General features: G+C 45.5%; 3 protein-coding genes across 4 annotated transcripts in view; 2 read left to right on the top strand and 1 right to left on the bottom strand.

The window, feature by feature from the left end:
• The window catches only part of KCNJ10 (potassium inwardly rectifying channel subfamily J member 10), a 34879-nt gene extending 22134 nt beyond the window's left edge, over nt 1-12745 (top strand). The window contains exon 2 of one of the 2 annotated variants that reach the window (XM_043876452.1): nt 7701-12745. In XM_043876452.1, coding sequence (XP_043732387.1) covers nt 7701-8840 — 1140 coding nt within the window. In that variant the 3' untranslated portion in view covers nt 8841-12745. The remainder of the gene's footprint in view (nt 1-7700) is intronic. The other variant, XM_043876453.1, reaches the window with a different exon arrangement.
• The window catches only part of KCNJ9 (potassium inwardly rectifying channel subfamily J member 9), a 59399-nt gene extending 40223 nt beyond the window's left edge, over nt 1-19176 (bottom strand). The window contains exon 1 of the mRNA XM_043876448.1: nt 18925-19176. The gene's annotated coding sequence lies outside the window, so the exon portion shown is untranslated. The remainder of the gene's footprint in view (nt 1-18924) is intronic.
• Nucleotides 19177-19211: 35 nt separating this feature from the next.
• On the top strand, nt 19212-21306 carry PIGM (phosphatidylinositol glycan anchor biosynthesis class M). Its single transcript, XM_043876446.1, has one exon. It carries the CDS (start codon nt 19461-19463, stop codon nt 20730-20732), a length of 1272 nt encoding a protein of 423 aa, XP_043732381.1. The 5' UTR covers nt 19212-19460; the 3' UTR covers nt 20733-21306.
• The last annotated feature ends 302 nt before the right edge of the window (nt 21307-21608 follow it).

The raw sequence follows: 21608 nt of genomic DNA on the forward strand, positions 1-21608 counted from the left end.
CAAAAGGTGTTAAGGACCTGAACTCAGGCAATGAGATGAGGGGGAAGAGACACAAGTAACAAATCCACAGCATGTGGCACCTGATGAATATTGGGATGAGAAAGGACCAGACTTTGAGATGTTATGAAACATTTTCAATGCAGTTATCTTGGAGGTTATGGCACTGTTAAAAAAAGTTTTTTGGCTGCGCCATGCATGCAGGATCTTAATTCCCTGACCAGGGATCAAACCTGTGCCACTTACACTGGGAGTACGGAGTCTTTTTAAAAAAAAAATTTTTATTGCAAGGTATTTGCTTTCCAATATTGCGCTGGTTTCTGCCATAAATCAACATGAGCCAGCCACAGGTGTACATATGTCCTCTTCCTCCTGGAGCTTCCTGCCAGCCTTCTTGGTTGTCAGGGAGCACTGGGTTGAGCTCCCTTTGTTACACAGCGAATTCCCACTGGGTATCTAGTTTAGATATGGTGATGTATATGTTTCCATGCTACTCTATCAATTCAGCTCATCCTCTCCCTCCCACACCGTGTCCACAAGTCTGTTCCCTATGTCTGCATCTCCACTGGTGCCCTGAAAATAGGTTTATCAGTACCATCTTTATAGATTCTATATATATGCTTAATATACAGTATTCGTCTTTCTGACTTACTTCAGTCTGTACAATAGACTATAGGTTCATCCACCTATTACGACTGACTCAAATGCGTACTTTTTTTTTTTTTAAATAAAAAGTTTTATTGGAGAAAAATAGAACCACCACATACACAGGGAAAAGAGCACAAAAATTCAACTGATACAGAACTGAAAGTCACAACTACCCAATGTTGTTTGTGATTACTTTTCAACTTCTTAAATGGCTTCCCTCAATTTTTAAAATAGCCTTGCCAATTTTTTTCAGCTGAAATTGCATCAAGTTTTCAAAAAATTAAGAGCCTCAGCGAAGGGACCAGCTTTTAAGATAACAAAGGTGACACCAAGAGTCTCCTAATAGGACCAATTCTACTGAAAAATTCCTGAAGCACATAACTGCCGAGTCTGGTAGAACAGTAGCTCAGAGACCATCAGGGATGAGTTAGAACACTGACTCAGGTGGTCCAGTATGCAGAGAGGGCGAACAAAAAAGCTGCATTTCCCTGTCAGATGAGTTCATGTAAGAAAACCAAGGAGGTGCTAAGAAAATACAGGCAATGGCTGCCCAAAATAATTAAGAAGGCATTCTAAATACCACATATTATTAGACAACAGTGTGTAAAGTGATGCAATTAGAAAACAGGCAACTTAAAAAAAAAATATGGTCACAGGTCTTTAAGAATTCAAGAAAACAATCAATAGCAAACACAAGAGCTGAAAGTCTTCTCAGCTGAGGGTTGAAAGTGAAAGTGAAAGTGAAGTCGCTCAGTCCTATCCGACTCTTTGCGACCCCATGGACTGTAGCCCACCAGGTTCCTCCATCCATGGGATTCTCCAGGCAAGAATATTGGAGTGGGTCGCCACTTCTTCTCCAAAATGCGTACTTTTTAAAAAGCTGAGTAACATTCTGTTGTATATATGTGCCACAATTTCTGTATCCACTCATCTGTCAATGGACATCTAGGCTGCTTCTCTGTCCTAGCTATTGTAAATAAGTGCTGCGATGAACATTGGGATACACGTGCCCCTTTCAGCTACGATTTTCACAGGCTGTATGGCCAGAAGAGGGATTGCTGGGTCATATGGTAGTTCTATTCCTCGTTTATTTTAAGGAATCTTCATGTTGTTCTCCATAGCGGCTGTATCAATTTACATTCCCACCAACCATGCAAGAGGGTTTCCTTTTCTCCTCATCCTCTCCAGCATTTGTTTGTAGATTTTTTAGTAATGGCCATTCTGATTGGTATGAGGTGATACCTTATTGCAGTTTTTTATTTGCATTTCTCTAACAATGAGTGATGTTGAGCATCTTTTCATGTGTTTGTTGGCCATCTGTATGTCTACTTTGGAGACATGTCTGTTTAGGTCTTCCACCCATTTTTTTGATTGGGTTGTTTGTCTTCCTGGTATTGAGCTACATGAGCTGCTCGTATATTTTGGAGATTAATCCTTTATCAGTTGTTTCATCTGCAATTATTTTCTCCCATTCTGAGGGTTTCCTTTGCTGGAGCATGAAGTCTTAACCACTGGACCACCAGGGAAGTCCTGGCACTGTTTTAACTATTTAGGAAACCAAAGCGGGGCAGAAGTAGAAGAAAGAGAATTCATTCACACGTGGAAATGGATGCATTTAGGATTCGTATCCCAAAGCTGCTTCATCCAGGTTGCTCTTGCCACAGAGAGGACAGACGAAGCTCTTTGCTCAGGGCTGCTTCCCTGCCCACCCCACCCCTAGCCTGACAGGAACGCAGTTCTAACCTGCCCCTCCTCCACTCCCTCAGGGAGGGGGCTGAAGTATCCTTTCTGGTCACGCAGTTTGGCACAGTCCTCCCCAATGCCCACAGCTGTGTACAGGCTTGTTCTCCTCCTTCATCCTCTTGAAAAGGTAACCGCAGATCCAGAGGGAGCTGGGACCTGTGCCTGGGGCTTGCTCTATCCCACCTTTTGCAAAAAGAATTTGTAAACATCTACGCACATGTAAACTTGGGTCCCTATGAGGGAGACCACGGCTGCAGCCCTGACCCAGGCCTCCGTTTGTCCAAATCAGGGTTCTAGTCATCCTTTTACTCAGACTTACTTAACAAACAGCAGTCAGTACTAGTGAAACAGGTGATGTGCAGTCTGTGGCCTTAAATTCAGAACTCACAGATGGCAAACAATTGTAAACAAACCGTTGCAAAACACCATGATGTTTGAAAATAGGAAATGTGTACAAACTATGTTAGTCAACTCTTGCTGGAGGCGGGGAGGTGGAGATGAACTGTTTTTTCAACAGTCAGGCAGGCTTCCAAGGGGGCAACTAACACTTGAGTGAGTTTTGAAAGATAAGCTGAAGGTCATCATCCTGGTGGGCAAGGAGTGGGCCAGAGCAAAAGCAGATCCAAAGGTAAAGGTAGATGTGAGGGGCTTTATGGAGCTGGAGTCTAGGGTATGAGCAGAAAAGTGGCCAGACCAAAGCCAAGGAGGAGGCAGGGACCAAATCACGAAGAGCCTTGAATGTTGTGCTCAGAGCAATGGGGAGCCAGGAGTCAGTTTTAATCACAGGAGGAGCGTGCGTACTGCAGAGCAGTCCTGTACTCAAGAAAGACTCTGATAAATCTATTCTAGAGAATGAATGACTCATGAGCTCTTAGATAAAGAAATAAAGCTGAGATCCATCTGTAGGTGTGGACCAGGAGGGAGAGGTGTTTGCTGAGGGAACGCGCCGGACATCACTGTAGGTGTGACTGGCCTTTGTTTTAGGGACTCATTAGCTTAATTTTTGGAGTAGAAAGAAGGTGATTGTGTCTGACAGCTGAGAGCCTGCTTTTGTTTTCAGAATTCTTCAGCTACTGTCCCTGATATCTGGCTGGGACTGTTCTGGGGGAAACAGCACCCTCTAGAGGAGACAGTAATGTATGTTTCATGTGGGGCAGCAACAAATTGTTTCCAGAACTCTATGCTGCCCCCTTCTCAGGGGCCCAGCCGGTCCTGGGGGTGGAGTGTAGCAGATTTGTTTATACGCTTCTGACTCTCACTACTGTGGAGAACAAAGCTGCCTGGCTGTGGGAGGTAGCGCAGTAGCTGGGAGCAGCATGTAACAGCTGGAGGAGACAGACACAAAGGCTGGCAACAGCAGGCCCACAGTTGGAGGCGGCAGTCACAACTAGCCAGTAGCCAAAACCTCCACTGCCCAAGACTCTGCAGTCTTAGCACTGGCCTCTGGGAGCTCTGGGCCCCGTTCTCTGTCTCAGCTGTGCTCCTCCATACAGGAAACTACAGAGGCACCTGCTGAGGACATGAGACGGTGAGCATGAACGTGGGATAGATGGAAGCAGCTGCTGCAATTTAAAAGTTCTGGAGCCAGAAGACTTGGGTTCTGGCTCCAAATCCACTTGGAGCAAATGTCTCTGAACCTTAGTTTCTAATGATGCGTTTCCTACTTACCTCATGGTGTGGGGGTCAAATTACACATCTCATAAACTGTAAAATGATATATGAAGTGAAGTGAAAGTTGCTCAGTCGTGTCTGACTCTTTGCAACCCCATGGCTCCAGGCCATGGGGCCAGAATACTGGAGTGGGTAGCCTTTCCCTTCTCCAGGGGGTCTTCCCAACCCAGGGATCGAACCCAGGCCTCCTGCATTGCAGGCGGATTCTTTACCAACTGAGCCACAAGGGAAGCCCCCAAATGATACATAATCATAGACTATTACGTTGGGAACAATAAGCAAGACCTTCCTTGAGCCCCAAGAGCTTCCGTTTCCCCAGATTATACAGGGTCTCTCCTCAGCACAAGCCAAGGGCTTCTGTGCAGGATCCCTGGATGTCATGGTATAAAGGGAGGGGATAGAGACAGGGAGGAGGCAGGCGTCTTGATCTTTTATGAATGTAGTCAGAAACTTAAAGACACTCTTTGAACCTCCCATCCGAAGCTCTAACCTCCTCTATGGAATCTCTGTAAAGTTCTCATCCTGCCTGGTGTCGAACACTTCCAGCAACAGGGTACTCTCTACCTTTTGAGATGCTCTTTCTACACTTGTTACAATGTTCTTCATATCAATCTGGAATCTTTTTCTTGGCAGTTTATCTTTTTCTTGATGGTTTAAACTCAGTGGTCCCGGTTGTTCCCCTTGGAGCTCAAATTCAAACTTATGTTCACATGGCAGCGCATTCAAACTAAATATTCTCACATAGCCTTCATATCCCTCAGATTGCCTCTTCTCCCAAGTAAATGTCTCCATTACCTTCAACCACTTCTCATGTGATTTGGTTCTGAAGACCCTCATATCCTGATTGTTCCTTGAGACTCAATACTGCAGATGTGAGATGAACAGAGCAGACTCAACTGAATCCTTATTCTAGATACTTTAGTTCAACTCAAGGAACTCACAATCACACTGTTTTGGCAACCAAAACACATAAGTAACTCACATTGGATTACTTTCTGCTAAAATGGGTACATTTATTTTCATGGTTCTGCTTATGAAATCACATCTTTCCAATTGCAGAACTTGCTCAGGTAATTTTTGGACCCAAATATGTAATCCGATGTTTATCCTTTTTGTTATATTTGGCCCACTCCTCTGGCTTCTTTTCGATCTGTCCCAGCTCTGTGCATAATCGATGCCATGTGTTCTATATTTTTGAACAAAATTAGTGTTAAGAACATTGACTAAGGGCAAGACCAAAGATAAAGCTCTCTGGTACATCATTAGAAAGCTTATTTCAGGCTCTCATGATCCACTCACCAGTAACACTGATTTTTTATTTTTAAGTCACCCAATTAGAGAAGCATTTTGTTCATTTGTCTCTATCCCCAAGGACATAACGAGAGATCTTGTAAAAAAAAAAAAAAATCTTGCTTAGAAGCACTTTCTCTATTGCATTTCTCTGATGTGCCAAATTAGTAACCTTGTCAAAGAAGAAAATTAGGTTAGTGTCATTTGACTTGTTCTGAGTAACCCCATGGTGGGTCCTACTGGTAAGTGCCTTTCCCCAATCCTGCCCAAGTATTCACTATCTTAATGTTCCATTCTAGAGTCTTGTCTATGGTCTCCCTCTTTGTAGTTTGTGAAATGCACTTAAACTTTTTTTGAAAATTAAAATCATGCTCACTCATCCACAACTTTCTAGCACTCCTTCTGTTCTCTAGAACCTGTATTAGATTCCCCTGTTCTTTAAAATCTTCTATAGAAGTTTCACTTCTTTCAAGAGTTTGAGGGTCAAATGAGAAGCATGCTAACATGTAAACTGTGAATGGTACAGAGATGCAAGTTTTGTGGTGACTGATTCTTTTATTAATATTACTACTACTGAGTACTGAATGGGGCTTTACCTGGGCCCTAAATAAGAATTTTTCAAACTTCAGAATTACAGGGTCTCCTTCTCCAAAACAGCCATGTCTGGCTGAGGAGTCCCACGTGGATGAGTTCCAGGTGGGCAGTATAAAATGCACTGCTGGTTGTCTCTGAATATTCTTGGATTCTTGTCTATTGGTTCCAACTTTGTGTCTACTTGGGTGAAGCTCCAATACTTTGGCCACCTGATGCAAAGAACTGACTCCTTGGAAAAGACTCTGATGCTGGGAAAGACTGAAAAGTAGGAAGACAAGGGGACAACAGAGGAAGAAGTGGTTGGGTGGCATCACTGCCTCAAACTCGAGTTTGAGCAATCTCCGGGAGTTGGCAATGGACGGGGAAGCCTGGTGTGCTGTAGTTCATGGGTTCGCAGAGTCGGACACAACGAGCAACTGAACTGACTGGCTGGGTGAATATATGAATGGGCCTAGATAATTTAGAGTTTTCCAGCAATAAGGCCATGGAAATAAGGCCAAGGGGCAGTGTGCAGAAGGCTAAAAAGCAATGGGACAGACTTCTGAGAATGGAGAATGTGATGAGCCTCTCTGTGTTCTCCAAGAAGAAACAAGCTCCCCAGAGATCAGCTGCTCCTTCCCAGAAGGTCTGGCTGGCAGATCTCAAGTCCAAGGACTCAATTTATTATAATTCTTTCTCTGCTGGAAAAGTACAAGTTATTCCTTGGGCAGAGGTGCCAAGCACCTTGTGTTAAATGAGTTGTCTCCTATTTCAGAGCCCTGTCCCACTTTCTACTATCAGGAGAAACAGCATTCCTGAATCTGAACTTGAGCACACATAGTTACAAGCTAATATACACTCCCAACTCTCCTACTTCACTCAGTCAAGACAGTTTTGCCACCTGCAATCTGGCATTTCTCCAGTCCTTGGGAAAATGGCCCAGTGCTGCCAGGAGGCTTCAGTTTGATGTTTTTCCTACCCCATCGCTTGTTTACTTTTGCTCAGTTCTGTCTATGCTCTTTTTTTTTTTTTTTGTCTATGCTCTTTCTGACACCACTGCAGACCCAAACCTAGATAATGCAAAAAGATGATGATGATAATGATAACGACAATAATAATAAATAGTGAAATGGGCTGGGTGCTTAGAGAACATCTTCAGGGGTGGAAGAACTGGTAGTTTCTGCTATCTTCTCAGCCAGAAGAGTATTTTAGTATCACCAGTGAGCACTGACGTGGAGGATGGGGAGAGAATGGAGAAACTAAGGGCATGTGTGTGTTCAGGGGGACTGACCTGGAAGGATAACAATAGGATAGTCTTTCTTGCTTGTGTCATTCAAGATGGTAGAGAGGGATCCTATTTCAGAATTAGGGATCTTCACAGAACCAGTTTTGTGGTAAAAGGAGACCAGTAGAGCCCTCTTTAGTCCCACTCCCACCTTCAAGGAACTGGGAACTTACTGCTTTTTCTTCTCTGCCTCTCCTAAGAATTAAAAATATCAGACTATATTGCAATTGTTTGCTTTGCTGAACAAGTATCTTTCTTACTAGGCTGTGAATTCTTGGAGAGCAAGGTTGCTGTCAGATTCATTTTTGACCTTCCAGCACCTTGCACTATAGGGTCTGGCATGTTGCAAGTGCTCAGTAAACATTTGCTAATAAGAGAACAGATCAGTGGCACTGAAATGAATACTTCTTCTTCCTTCCCATTGGGAAGGGGGTGGCTGGGAGTCGGCTGGACTTCTGCCGTAACTCTCATTATGCTGCCTTGCTCTCTGCAGATGGCTTCGGTTGCCAAGGTGTATTACAGCCAGACCACTCAGACGGAAAGTCGGCCCCTGATGGGCCCAGGGATCCGGAGGAGGAGAGTCCTCACAAAAGATGGTCGCAGCAACGTGAGGATGGAGCACATCGCGGACAAGCGCTTCCTCTACCTCAAGGACCTGTGGACCACCTTCATTGACATGCAGTGGCGCTACAAGCTTCTGCTCTTCTCTGCTACCTTCGCAGGCACCTGGTTCCTCTTTGGTGTCGTGTGGTATCTGGTAGCCGTGGCCCATGGGGACCTGCTGGAGCTGGGCCCCCCGGCCAACCACACCCCCTGCGTGGTACAGGTGCACACGCTCACCGGGGCCTTCCTCTTCTCCCTCGAGTCCCAGACCACCATTGGCTATGGCTTCCGCTACATCAGTGAGGAGTGCCCACTGGCCATTGTGCTTCTTATTGCCCAGCTGGTGCTCACCACCATCCTGGAAATCTTCATCACAGGTACCTTCCTGGCAAAGATTGCCCGGCCCAAGAAGCGGGCGGAGACCATCCGTTTCAGCCAGCATGCAGTCGTAGCCGCCCACAATGGGAAGCCCTGCCTTATGATCCGAGTGGCCAACATGCGTAAGAGCCTCCTCATTGGCTGCCAGGTGACAGGCAAACTGCTTCAGACCCACCAGACCAAGGAGGGTGAGAACATCCGCCTCAACCAGGTCAATGTGACTTTCCAGGTGGATACAGCCTCTGACAGCCCCTTCCTCATCCTCCCCCTTACTTTCTACCACGTGGTGGATGAGACCAGTCCCTTGAAAGACCTGCCCCTCCGCAGTGGTGAGGGCGACTTCGAGCTGGTGCTGATCCTGAGCGGGACAGTGGAGTCCACCAGTGCCACCTGCCAGGTGCGCACCTCCTACCTGCCGGAGGAGATCCTCTGGGGCTATGAGTTCATACCCGCCATCTCGCTGTCCGCCAGCGGCAAATACATAGCAGACTTCAGCCTTTTTGACCAAGTGGTGAAAGTAGCCTCTCCAAGCGGCCTCCGTGACAGCACTGTACGCTATGGAGACCCTGAAAAGCTCAAGTTGGAGGAGTCGTTAAGGGAGCAGGCTGAGAAGGAGGGCAGTGCCGTCAGCGTGCGCATCAGCAATGTCTGATGGCTTGGAGTCCCACCTCCCCATCCCTCTGGTTTCTCTTCTTCTTGTGGCTCCTGGGTGAGGGATGTTTGTTACCCAGGCTTACTGGGGAGCCCCAGAAGCATCCTTCTCTACTTCCTCTTTATCCCAGAGGCCACCTGGAGTCCACGTTTTTCCTCCCTTCACCTCACCCCACTTTGGCCCCAAGATGCACAACTCCCTTAAGCCAGGATGGGGGAAGGAGAGGGAAGATTAGGCTGAAGTGGCTTAGAAGGCCTCAGCCATGCTTGGAGACTCACATTAGGAGGGCCGTGCAGCTGGATGAATTGACTCCCCCCCACCTCCCACTACCACCAATGTCTGGTACTTTGAGGCTGGAGCCCCCGCCCTCTCTATCTTCCCACTTACCATGTTATCTAAGGCAAGACTCTCTCTGATGGGGTATGTGCCCTCAGAAATATAGGTCCCCAGAATAATTTTTCTCTACCAAAACCTGTGGAGAGAAGCCAGGGTTTTTCATGGTGTAGTTTACTTTCTGTTGGCAACTCCTGACTCTAACCTAGGACCTTGGTTCCCACGGTTCTCTTCTTTCTAGTTTCTAAACTGGACCCTCTCTTTGGATACCCAGTTCCTATACAGATGCCCTCTACTCCCAGGGACTATAAAGCATAAAGACACAACCTCCACACCTGAACCCAACCTGAATACTGAATTCTTCACTGTGGGGTGATTAACGCAGAGCTGCTGTTTAAAGCCTGGAACCTATCCTCCAGGCAGACCTGTTTCCCATAAAGTGATGACCCGCCCCAATTCATTCCCCTGGAAAAAGTCCAATGCCCAGGCCTCATAGAAAGGTCTGGAAATAATGTTCCTGATTACACTGTCCCTGGCTTCCCTGATTCTTTCCTGCCCAGCCCACTCTCCCCTTAACCCCAGCTCTGAAGGAAGGGAGGGAAAATGCAAGGGCCTTCCTCTCTTAACACTGATGCTTGACTAAAACTAGATTCACAGGGCACAGAGTTTCAGGAGTTAAACCAACCCGCCAAATGGGAGGAAACATTCTCAGATTTTCAGGCTGCTGTACACAGCTTATGGGAATCGGCGTGGCTCTGCTAAGGTCTGAGCAGAGGCAGAACTCTGTGGCTGGCAGACACGATTCACCATGACCCCTCCCAGTGCCTTCTGAAAAGTGCCAGCTATTCTGTTAGGCAGTGCTGGGAGGGGAGGAAATTACACCTCCTGATCAAATAACTATGGTCTCCCTCAGCCATTCCCGAGACAGTATAAAACGAGTATCAGTCTCCTCTCTTCTCTCCTCTGCCATGACGCCAGTTTCAGGCAAGTTAAAAGGCATGTTTTACGAGATCAGACTCAGGCCATTCCTTGTTCCCTGATGGGGACTGTGGTATGAGGTCAGGAAGGGTGTATGGATGCCAGAACTTTCTCTAAAGCTCCAAATCCCAAGAGTGCTCCCTGTTCTCATTTAGGTACCAAGGAATACTCTCCCCCACCCCAGATGGATTTGCATAGAGTCAATGTATGAATCAAGTGGCAATTTATTTAAGGTAGACCAGCCAATTGTTATGGGTTTCCCTGATGGCCTAGATGATAAAGAATCTGCCTGCAATATGGGAGACCCAGGTTTGATCCCTGGATCAGGAAGATCTCAAGAAGGAACTGGCAACCCACTCCAGTATTCCTGCCTGGAGAATCCTATGGACAGAGGAGCCTGGCAGGCTACAGCAACTAACGCACACACACACAATTGTTATACACTACACACTTATACAGAATGTGCATTTGCATCTGTGTACAGAGCCTTACAGAGAAACCCACAAAATTTGGAGAGTGGACCCATGGTTGTCATTTACTGCAACTGCCCAAGATCCTCTTATATTGATCTCTCCTTGAATTCAACTAACCCTTCATTCTCCACTTACTGTAAACTCCCCCCATTACTCCCTAGCTCTCAAGCAAACAAGAACCAGAACAAACTTGAAAATCTGAGACAGAAAATAGAAGGCAAACAGTCACCTTCTGGGCTCTACACTTTATTCCATGTTTGACTCACCTGATTTCTTTCAACGTATAAGGGCAAAGAGCACTGCATTGTGTGTGTGTATCTTCTTATCTATTTGCAAATTATCCCCCATCTAGTTTCTTCTGCACAGTTGCTTCCCTCCTGAGAGAAATGCTGTCTCCCCATTCCCTCACTGTCTATTCCAAGCCTCCAGACTCCTCAGATTCTTGGATAACAAAATGGAACACTTTCTGAGTTACCCTTTGTGATTTTCCTGCACAATCCCTGACTTTGCTCTAAATTGCACTTTAAACCATCCTTTTGATATAACCTGGCTTATAAGCCCCATCAGAGAACAACACTCCCTTGCCCTCAACCCTAAGTGGTTTTCTAGACTCAGCCCTCTGAGCTGAAATCATCTTTCAGGCTATCAGGCAAGCTTTAGAAGCAGCCATGTCTGGTGAGCAATGGGATCCCTGACCACACCAACCATGGACTTAGACTGCCAGGACAGCAGTGGGCACAGATCTTAAGGGAGGAGATTTCAGAGGATGGGTAACATGACTCATGTGGGAGGATACTCAGGATGCAAAGATGAGAAAGGGTGGTACTGGGGGGACCTAGTGAAATCGATGAAACCCTTGAGTCTTACTTGGGCTAGCAGACAAGAAGTAGGTGGAGGCTCGGGGAATTAAGCTATGATAAATAAATGAAAGATTTATCTAAGAAAGAGAAACAGAGATAATATATATGTATACACACATATACATACACACACACACATAGAGAGATGTATATAGATGTATATAGGACCAAATATACAGAATGTACAGAAAGAAAGTATTCAAAGAGCTCAGCATGGGGGCAGATATCTTGCTCTGGTTTGGGGGTGGGTGGGTAGGACTTCCCAGGTTCCCAGAACTTACAGCCAGTGATCCTGATTTCAACATGCAAAGCCTGACAAAGGCTTTCAGGTTTGATGATGGGAAAGGGAAGGGTGGAAGTTGCTCTTCAGAATAAAGAGGTATCCACTGAGGCTCCCGGTAAACCCTGTGCTGCTGAGAGGACCAGGAGGAGGGGAGACCTCCATCCATGGAAATCTGGGGCCGTCTGCCATGCAGCCTGTGTGCTTGCATGCCTGGTGTCCTGAGGCACTTAAAAATCCTGTTCCCCTCGCCATTTCCCTGCTGTCATGGGGTGGGGCACCTGCAGCTCCAGCCCCAGGAGGTGACGGCTATTAAACTGAGAAGCTGAGCACTTCCGTGTGTCAGAGGCACTAAAGGGAAGCCTCAAGCCTGGAATCTAAATTCCAGGACTAAAGAGCTGCTGGACCCGAGATATTCTCAAGGCAGAGGCCCAGCTTTCTGTGTGGCTGCAAGCAGCCCAAAGAGAATGCCTTCTGTGCTGGAAGAGTCCCAATTCCAGCATCTATGCATGGGGCAGGGCATGGTGCTTTAGCTTTGATGGGAGAGGCTTCTGAAATCCCTACTCTGTGCTTCACCTCATTACCTGCCTAACCCCTTAACCCAACCTCAGCTAGTAAGACCATCAGGGATTTCTCTCTGAGACCTGAGCAGAGAAAAGAAGCCAGTTATACCACTGCTACAAGTTAAGGACACTGCCCCCTCCCAAGGCTGCTACCCTGGTCCTTTACCCTTGCTAGGTAACCTTGATTATTTGTAACATAACATAACACACTACCTTTGCTGTAAAGTTAGCCTGGGCTTCAGGCTCAGTCATGGCCAACTCTATTGAAATCAGAAATATCTAGGGGTGGTTTTTCCATTCACTGCATTGAAGACTAAACCAGGTCAAACGTACCTAGGAAAAATATGTGGGTTTTTTTTTGGTTTATTTTATGTCTGTTCAGAACAAGTTACTATTACTAAATAAAATGGCTGAATCTCTGTTCTTCGCTCCAGCTTCTTTTAGAAATCAAAACCAATCCTGTTTATTAAGGCCTGAACTCACCGGCCTTCCTTTGGGAAAGAAGGGTGGAGCTGGGCTGTGCTGGAAGAGCCGCTGACATGGTCAGGTCTTTCTCCTTTAGTGTTACCATCAGTCCCCCAACTCCTTTCCCACACCTCCCCTCATTAACTTTAGGATCCTCTAGCAGATACCTTTTACAATCAGTTTTAAAAGGATTACAAAAAAGTTAAGACCAAGAAATCTGAAAACTGTCTCAGCTTAATCCAGGCAAGTGAAGTTGCTTTGGAACCCAGGCATCGCCCCTTTTAGCCAATGATCATGAACCCAACTTCCCTGCCATGCTACCATGGAGTAGTTCCTTATATACCCTCAAGGCTCTATATGCCTATTCATTTAATCATTAGGTATTTCTTGCCCCAATTCTCAAAGAAATGGGTTTCTCTTCTATGCTTATCTATCAATAGCCTGAAAAAGGCTTGGCTGTTAATATCCAGTCCTGAATTGAAAAAACAGATCCCCATGGTTACTGACTCTTGTTCCCCAGAAAAGGAAGGACAGAGGGAGAAGACTGGGCCTCTTACCATCATCACTAAATACTTATCTACAACATTTAGGAAACACTAGGTTTTAGGGATGAGTCATGGGACATGGGGCTTCTCAGCTGGTACTAGAAGTAAAGAACCCACCTCCAATGCAGGGGATATAAGAGACTCTGATTTGATCCCTGGGGTTGGGAAGATCCCCTGGAGGAGGGCATGGCAACCCACTCCAGTATTCTTGTCTGGAGAATGCCAGGAACAATGGAGTCTGATGGGCTACAGTCCATAGGGTCACAAAGAGACAAAACTGAAGTGACTTCATGCATGCACACATACAGGAAAGATATATAAGATATATGAAATATACAGACCCATAACATTTGAAGAAACTTGCCAACTTGTGAAGAAAAAAAGATAAAATAACAAGTAGCATACATTAGGGCCAGATACACCGTTAACAATATATTCTTAACAGTGAGATCTCTGTGGGAAACATTCCCCAAGGATGGGCACTAGGCAAGGGATGGTATCAAAGTGGTGTGGTTAAAACACATCTGACATAGGACTGAAGAAAAGTCAGCAAAAACTGAGTTCCTATTACAAGAAACGTACCATCCAAGAGGCAAACAAGACACGATACATACCATCAAGGTACACAGTTTTTTCTGACTTTGTACCTGCTGTTCCTTCTGGGAACTCTCCGTACTGCTTGCCGACTCGCATGCTCACTCTCAGGAGACAAACCTGTTAAAAGCTGTGAGTGCATCATGCATTCCTTTCATCACACCTGTCCCAGCGGCAATTTTGCTGCTTGTCCGTCACCTGACTAACATCTGCCTCACTCACTAGACCTGAAGTGCCATGTGACTTTAACTGGGATCCTTGTCAGTGTTGAGTCACCAGTGCAGCCGGGCATCTGGCACTGCACCTGCACGCATGCGTGCGAGCTAAGTCGCTTCAGTCATGTCCAAGTCTTTGCGACCCCATGGACCGTAGCCCTCTAGGCTCCTCTGTCCATGGGCTTCTCCAGGTAAGGACACTGGAGTGGGTTGCCATTCCTTTTCCAGGCGATCTCCCTGACCCAGAGATTGAACTGCGTCTCCTGCATTGGCAGGTGCGTTCTTTACCACCAGTGCCCTCTGGGAAGCCCACCCGCATGTGTGATGCTCAAAGCTGGAGAAGGAAGGATGGAAAGAAGAGGCAGACAGGTCTGCGCTTGCACTGAAAGACAAGCAGTACATAAGTAAGTGAGGAGAGACAGGAACCTCTGTAGGGAGGACAGCATGAAAAAAGCATCACAGTTAAGAAAGCAAAAGGCATATTGGAGGAATGGTTAATAAACCTAAGATATAATCAACAAGGACCTACTGTATAGCACAAGGAGCTGTACTCAATATTCTGAAGTAACCTACATGGAAAAAGAATCTGAAAAAGAATGAAAAAAATATGTGTGTGTGTGTATAAATGAGCCACTTTGCTGTACACTTGGAACTAGCACAACAGTGTAAATTAGCTGTACCCCAATATAAACTAAAAATTATATTATAAAAAATACCCTAGAATAGAGGGCTTTCTCAGTGAATAGGTTTAAAACACAAGATAATGGAAGGATTTAATATCAGGTTAAATAGTTTACTATTTTTTTCTACAGGCTTGGGAGCCATTGAAGATGTTTGAGAAAGGAAAGCATCTAATTAAAATACTGTTTATGAATAACAATCTGGCAGCAGAATTGAGAACCAGGAGACACTAAACCAGTTAAGAGACTTGTAAAACCTTAGGGGAAAGGTAACTGCCACAGGTACTAGTGTAATACAAGTGTCAATACTGTTATTAAATTGAGCTGGTGAAGTCTGGACTAAGGTGCAGGATGCTGAGCACAAGAAGAATTAGAGACAGACTCAAAAGAAATTACAAAGCAGGACATATAAGCAAGATCTAGACAAAAAAAGAAGGGAATTGAATTAAGGCACCAGCAGGAAGCAGATGCTTACACTCAAAGGGCTAACTGGACATGATTTAACGAAGAGATTATCTGCAAAGGTATGGGAAGGGTCAGGGCTGGTGAAGCACCCAGGGACTTGGAACAGTAGGAAGACTGTGTGTGTGCCTGCTAAGTTGCTTCAGTCATGTCCAACTCTTTTTGACCCTATGGACTGTACCCTGCCAGGCTCCTCTGTCCATGGGATTGTCCAGGCAAGAATACTGGACTGGGTTGCCACGCCCTTCTCTAAGGAAGCCTTTCAGTTCAGTTCAGTTGCTCAGACGTGTCTGACTCTTTGCGACCCCATGAATCACAGCATGCCAGGCCTCCCTGTCCATCACCAACTCCCGGAGTTTACTCAGACTCATGTCCATCGAGTCGGTGATACCATCCAGCCATCTCATCCTCTGTCATCCCCGTCTCCTCCTGCCCCCAATCCCTCCCAGCATCAGGGTCTTTTCCAATGAGTCAATTCTTCGCATGAGGTGGCCAAAGTATTGGAGTTTCAGCTTTATTTAACATCAGTCCTTCCAATGAACACTCAGGACTGCTCTCCTTTAGGATGGACTGGTTGTATCTCCTTGCAGTCCAAGGGACTCTCAAGAGTCTTCTCCAACACCACAGTTCAAAAGCATCAATTCTTCAGCGCTCAGCTTTCTTCACAGTCCAACTCTCACATCCATACATGACCACTGGAAAAACCATAGCCTTGACTAGACGGACCTTTCCTGGCAAAGTAATGTGTCTGCTTTTAATATGCTGTCTAGGTTGGTCATAACTTTCCTTCCAAGGAGTAAGTGTCCTTTAATTTCATGGCTGCAATCACTAGTCTTAAATCTGAAGGGACTGTCATTGAAAGCTGGTGAGAGTTGTAGCCAAGGGAGAGGGCTATAATTTTAGCAGGAGCCTTGGCCTTAGGCAGAGAACTCATGCCACTGCCAAAGTTCTGCTAATGCCTGCCACTGGCCTATTCTAATGAGAAACCAGGGGGCAAGGGAAACTATGTGATGCTGAAAGAACAGGGAAAAATAGACAGAGAGTGGACCTAAAAAGCTAATGAGAGCATACACAGCACAGTAACCAAGGCCAAGATCCTCACTAAGGATGCTAGGGCTGAGGTATGCATGTGTGCGTGTTTTCCCTAGCCACTAGTTCTAAAAAACTGGAAACAAAGAGACAGACAATAGAAGGGAGAACTTCAGGAAGGATTGTAAGTACTAGTTCAAGAGGTAATGAACAGTGGAGCATTTGAAAAAATGTAGCTTTTTCAGGGAGAAGTGAGAAGACACAACTCCTATGCCCAATGCAAAAAGCTCAATATAGGGTCCTTAGTGCCATGATACTTCTGTCTCACCCAGAAATAGTAATGTTGTCTAGAATTAGCCTTCCCTAACCTACTCCCTTCTTAAGTCCCACAAACACTATATACATCTCGCTTTGATCCAAACTTAGTTTCTTCTGATTAGTTGTTTACTGTTTTCTCAATTTCCCAAATTTGGTGCCTTTTATGTGTTTACTAGGTTAAGTTCTATACAGACAAACTGGTTGAGGCCTTTCTGCCACACTATCTAAACCAACCCAACCAAAGGAACCCCTTTCTCCCTCTGGAGGATTAACTAAGTTAATCCTCAGACATCTACCTCCCACATCCTCTACCTTCTGGGACCAACCCTCACTTATCTTTCACTGGCAAAGGAAAAGAATAACAGAGATAAATCACAGTGAGAGAAAATATCAGAAAGATTCAAACAAGAGATCAATGAAGGGAGGCAGAGGGGGAAATTAGATATCATAATTAACATTCTATTTGCAGGTTAGCCACACAGTAAGAATACTCTGGGCCATCTGCTTTTGAGTTCCAGCTCTGCCACTAGCTGACTATGTGACTGAGGAATATTACTTAACCTCCATAAGCCTTGATTTCTTCATTTGTGAATGTGGGACTATCTACCTCACATAGTTAAGTATTTAGCATGACAATGGACATATTGCAAATAAGTTGTCAACAAAGTTGGCTATTAGAAATCATCATTATTATTTGAATGGTGCTATTGTATTTATGGCTACTTAATTGCAAAAAAAAAAGGTTAAAATTAATTATTGGGACTTCCCTGGTGGCTCAGTGGTAAAAAATCTGCCTACCAATGCAGAAGACACAGGTTCCATTCCTGATCTGGGAAGATCCCACAAATACTGAATGAAGTCCATGTGCCCTAGAGCCTGTGTTCTGCAAAAAGAGAAACCATCACAATGAGAAGCCTGCGCAGTGCAACTAGAGAGTAGCCGCTGCTCTCCACAACTAGAGAAAAGCTCACGCAGCAACGAAGACCCAGCACAACCAAAAAAATTTTTAAGTAACTATTAATATAAGGTGTATATTTATACTAAGGCACAGATAATGACAAAGGGATATCAGAATATGAATACAGGCTGTGTGAGATTAAGACAGTTCATCCAAAGAATAAATGTAAACTGTATGAGGGATGAATGGAGGGTAATCCTGGGGGCTGCATGTTCAGACTAGATGGAGTCATCTACTTTCCTTATGTTAATTCCCCTAGGAAGTAGGATCAATCTGTAAAGTCAAGAAAGTCAGCATTTACTGAACATGTACCATGTACCTAAGACTGTAATAAGTTATGAGTAATTTTAAAAAATTAAGGATAAGATATAACCCCTAACCTCAAAAACCCTGCAATCTCATTGAAAGGGTTATGAATACAACATAAAATAAATGACGAAATTCCAAAGTGCAGACTATAAGTTCAATAAGTGCCCACAGAAGGGCAAGAGATCATGAGTTAGAGTCCTGGGTGAGAAATTCATGGGAACAGGGTTTTGGAGTGGGATGGGTGAAGCGGGTAGAACTTGAAATAAAGGATATTTTAAAGAGAAAAGGACTGGGAGTTGGAAGCATCCCCAAAGATGCCACTCCAGAGGTTCTGGTATGGGTAACCTGGAAAATCAATTCAACGTGTACCGAATGCCTTAAGTCTGGTAATGTGATATTCGCTGAGGTACAGAAAAGAACAACATAATCTCTATTCTCAAAGAACTCAAAGTGACCTGACAGAAAACTAGGAAAATGAAACCAAAAAACAACTATCACTGACAAATGCTATATTACTGGACAGCAGAGAGGAGCAGGAGCTTCTGTGTGAATGGTTTTCTAGAACTTAGAGCTCCTTGGCCTCTGCCCGTCTATCCTCACTTAGCGGAATGGCAATCTAAATCACACTGCCTGATGAAAAAGTGAGCTGAGAGCCAGGATATGCTTTCAGGAGTTAACACATGAGCTGAAGCTTGAAGGGATAAGTCCTGACTGGAGAGGAGACGGCAACGTTGACAGAAAAGAACAGCAAATACAATGACACTGAAGTATGAGGGCATGACATATTTTAGGAACCCTACGAAGCTTCCCGTCCTCCCTTCCCGTTCCCCCACCAAGCGTTGTCGGATAGTATACAGGCTGACCAGTTCAATTCAAATTTAGATAAACAATAATTTCAAAACATAAGTATGTCCCAAATATTGCACACACTTTGGGCCTCCTTCCAATGCATCCCAGCTCGGCTCTCTGGTAGCCCACAACCCGCCTCACTCCCGCCCCCCGGCCCCCGGCCCCCGAATTACCCTGGAGCAGGAGAGAGAAAGCGTGGGAAATCATCACAGGTTTATTTTTCCTTCACTCCTATTTTTTTCACCTTCGGGTCTCCCGCCCAGGCCAGAGGGACGTGGCTTGAAGTTCGCTCCGCTCTAGAAGTCAGTCTCTCCCAACTGGAGTTGAGTCGGGGGAAGTACACTGCCACCGACAAATAACACACTTCCAGCTCTGTAAAAAGTCCACCAGGAGCCACCGGCAAGCGGAAGTCGCCTACCCCAGGGACCGGAAATCCCGCCTTCGCCGGAGAAGGAGCGGAAACGAGACAGCCAATGCAGAAGAAAGCAGTTCTCCCGCAGGGACCCCTGAGAACCCAGCCCCTGGTATGGGACCGGAAGCAGGCCGGGGGCGGATCTTCCTGACGGAAGTGGTCAAGCGGAAGTTGCTGTGGGTTGGCCGCCTAGGTGATAGATGTGCGGGCCATCTGAAGCGAGGAACCGAAGCGACTGTTAGACATTCCAGGGCAGTTTGAGAGCTGGACACTGCGCTGCTGTGGTGCCGTCAGATCATGAGCCCGACCACACACTGGGGAGAGAAGTTCCTGAATCTGCGGGTGCCCCCCGCCGGGGTATTTGTTGTGGCTTTCCTTGCCCGAGTGGCCCTGGTTTTCTATGGGGTCTTCCAGGACCGGACCTTGCTAGTGAGGTATACAGACATCGACTACCAGGTCTTCACGGACGCCGCGCGTTTCGTCACGGAGGGGCGCTCCCCTTACCTCAGGGCGACATACCGATACACTCCCCTGTTGGGGTGGCTACTCACTCCCAACATCTATCTCAATGAACTGTTTGGAAAGTTTCTCTTCATCAGCTTCGACCTCTTCACCGCCTTCCTCCTATACCAGCTACTGCTTCTTAAGGGGCTGGGTCGCCGCCAGGCTTGCGGGTACTGTGTCTTTTGGCTTCTTAATCCCCTACCTATGGCGGTGTCCAGCCGAGGCAATGCGGACTCGATTGTCGCCTCCCTGGTGCTTATGACCCTGTACCTAATAGAAAAAAGACTCGTCGCGTGTGCCGCTGTATTCTATGGTTTCGCAGTGCACCTGAAGATGTATCCGGTGACCTATATCCTTCCCATTGCCCTCCACTTGCTTCCGGAACGCGACAGTGACGAAGGCCTCCGTCAATCCCGATATTCTTTCCAGGCTCGTTTGTACGAATTCCTGAAAAGGTTGTGTCATCGGGCTGTGCTGCTCTTCGTAGCAGTTGCTGGACTCACGTTTTTTGCCCTGAGCTTCGGTTTTTATTACAGATATGGTTGGGAATTTTTGGAGCACACCTACCTTTATCACCTGACCAGGCGAGATATCCGACACAACTTCTCTCCATACTTCTACATGTTGTATTTGACCGCAGAGAGCAAGTGGAGTTTTTCCCTGGGAATTGCCGCATTCCTGCCGCAGTTCATCTTACTTTCAGCAGTGTCTTTCGCATATTACAGAGACCTTGTCTTTTGTTGTTTTCTTCATACGTCAATTTTTGTGACATTTAACAAAGTCTGCACCTCCCAGTACTTTCTTTGGTACCTCTGCCTCCTGCCCCTTGTGATGCCACTAGTGAGAATACCTTGGAGAAGAGCTGTGGTTCTCCTGATGTTATGGTTCATCGGGCAGGCCTTATGGCTGGCTCCTGCTTATGTTCTTGAGTTTCAAGGAAAGAACACCTTTCTGTTTATCTGGTTAGCCGGTTTGTTCTTCCTCCTTATCAACTGTTCCATCCTCATTCAAATCATTTCCCATTACAAGGAGGAACCCCTGACAGACAGAACCAAATATGACTGATATGCTCCAATCCTTCTGTGACTTGGATTCTGATTGTCCTGAATGGATCAGAGAGAGCTTTGGAGAAATGTGTTTTTTGAACATCCTAAGCACTCTAGTGAAAGTCCAGTTTGGAGCATAAAACTATTCCAACAAATTTTAATGAATGTTTGCCTTACTTATAGAGGGAGCTCAATAATTGAGTTTCACCCTTTGGGAAATCTCAGGACTCATTCATCTGGGACATGATGGGAAGTAAAGATTACTTGTTTGAAAATGGAAGGGCTAATGAAATAATCAGATGCTAAAAGGTTTTTGTAGAAAGGATAGGGGAATACAGTCAAGAGATGAAATCTAAGCCAGTATTTGTTACAGTTATACTGTGGTACTGTCTGAAACTGTCTTTTATCCCACACTTTTTTGTTCTAAGGCTTTCCTGATAACTGTGAAAACTCAAAATGTTCCTAAAGTACAGCTTTTAGATATAAAGTGTTAAGTAATACTACTGAGGTTGGGAAAGTTAATTCTGTATTAAAAGTGGGGGCTTAGAAGATAAAGAATCCAAAGAAAATAAATTATAGTCAGGTTTCATGTATTTGCTTTATAACTTAGTTTTTCAGCACTTAATTCTAGTGGTGTTATTTACTATTTGGTTTTATACAAAATGGATTGAATTTAAATTCATCCGTCTTGGGACTTCCCTGGTAGTCCAGTGGTAAAGAATCCACGTTGCAATGCAGGGGACTTGGGTTTGATCCCTGGTCAAGGAACTGAGATCCCACATGCCACGGAACAGTTAAGCCCATGTGCTGCAACAAAAGAGTGAAGATCTCGCATGCTGCAAATAAGACCCAGTGCAGCCAAATGAATATAAATAAACAAATATTTTAAAAAGAT

The sequence above is a fragment of the Cervus elaphus genome, chromosome 20 (genome assembly GCF_910594005.1).
Source record: "Cervus elaphus chromosome 20, mCerEla1.1, whole genome shotgun sequence".
NCBI lineage: Eukaryota > Metazoa > Chordata > Mammalia > Artiodactyla > Cervidae > Cervus > Cervus elaphus.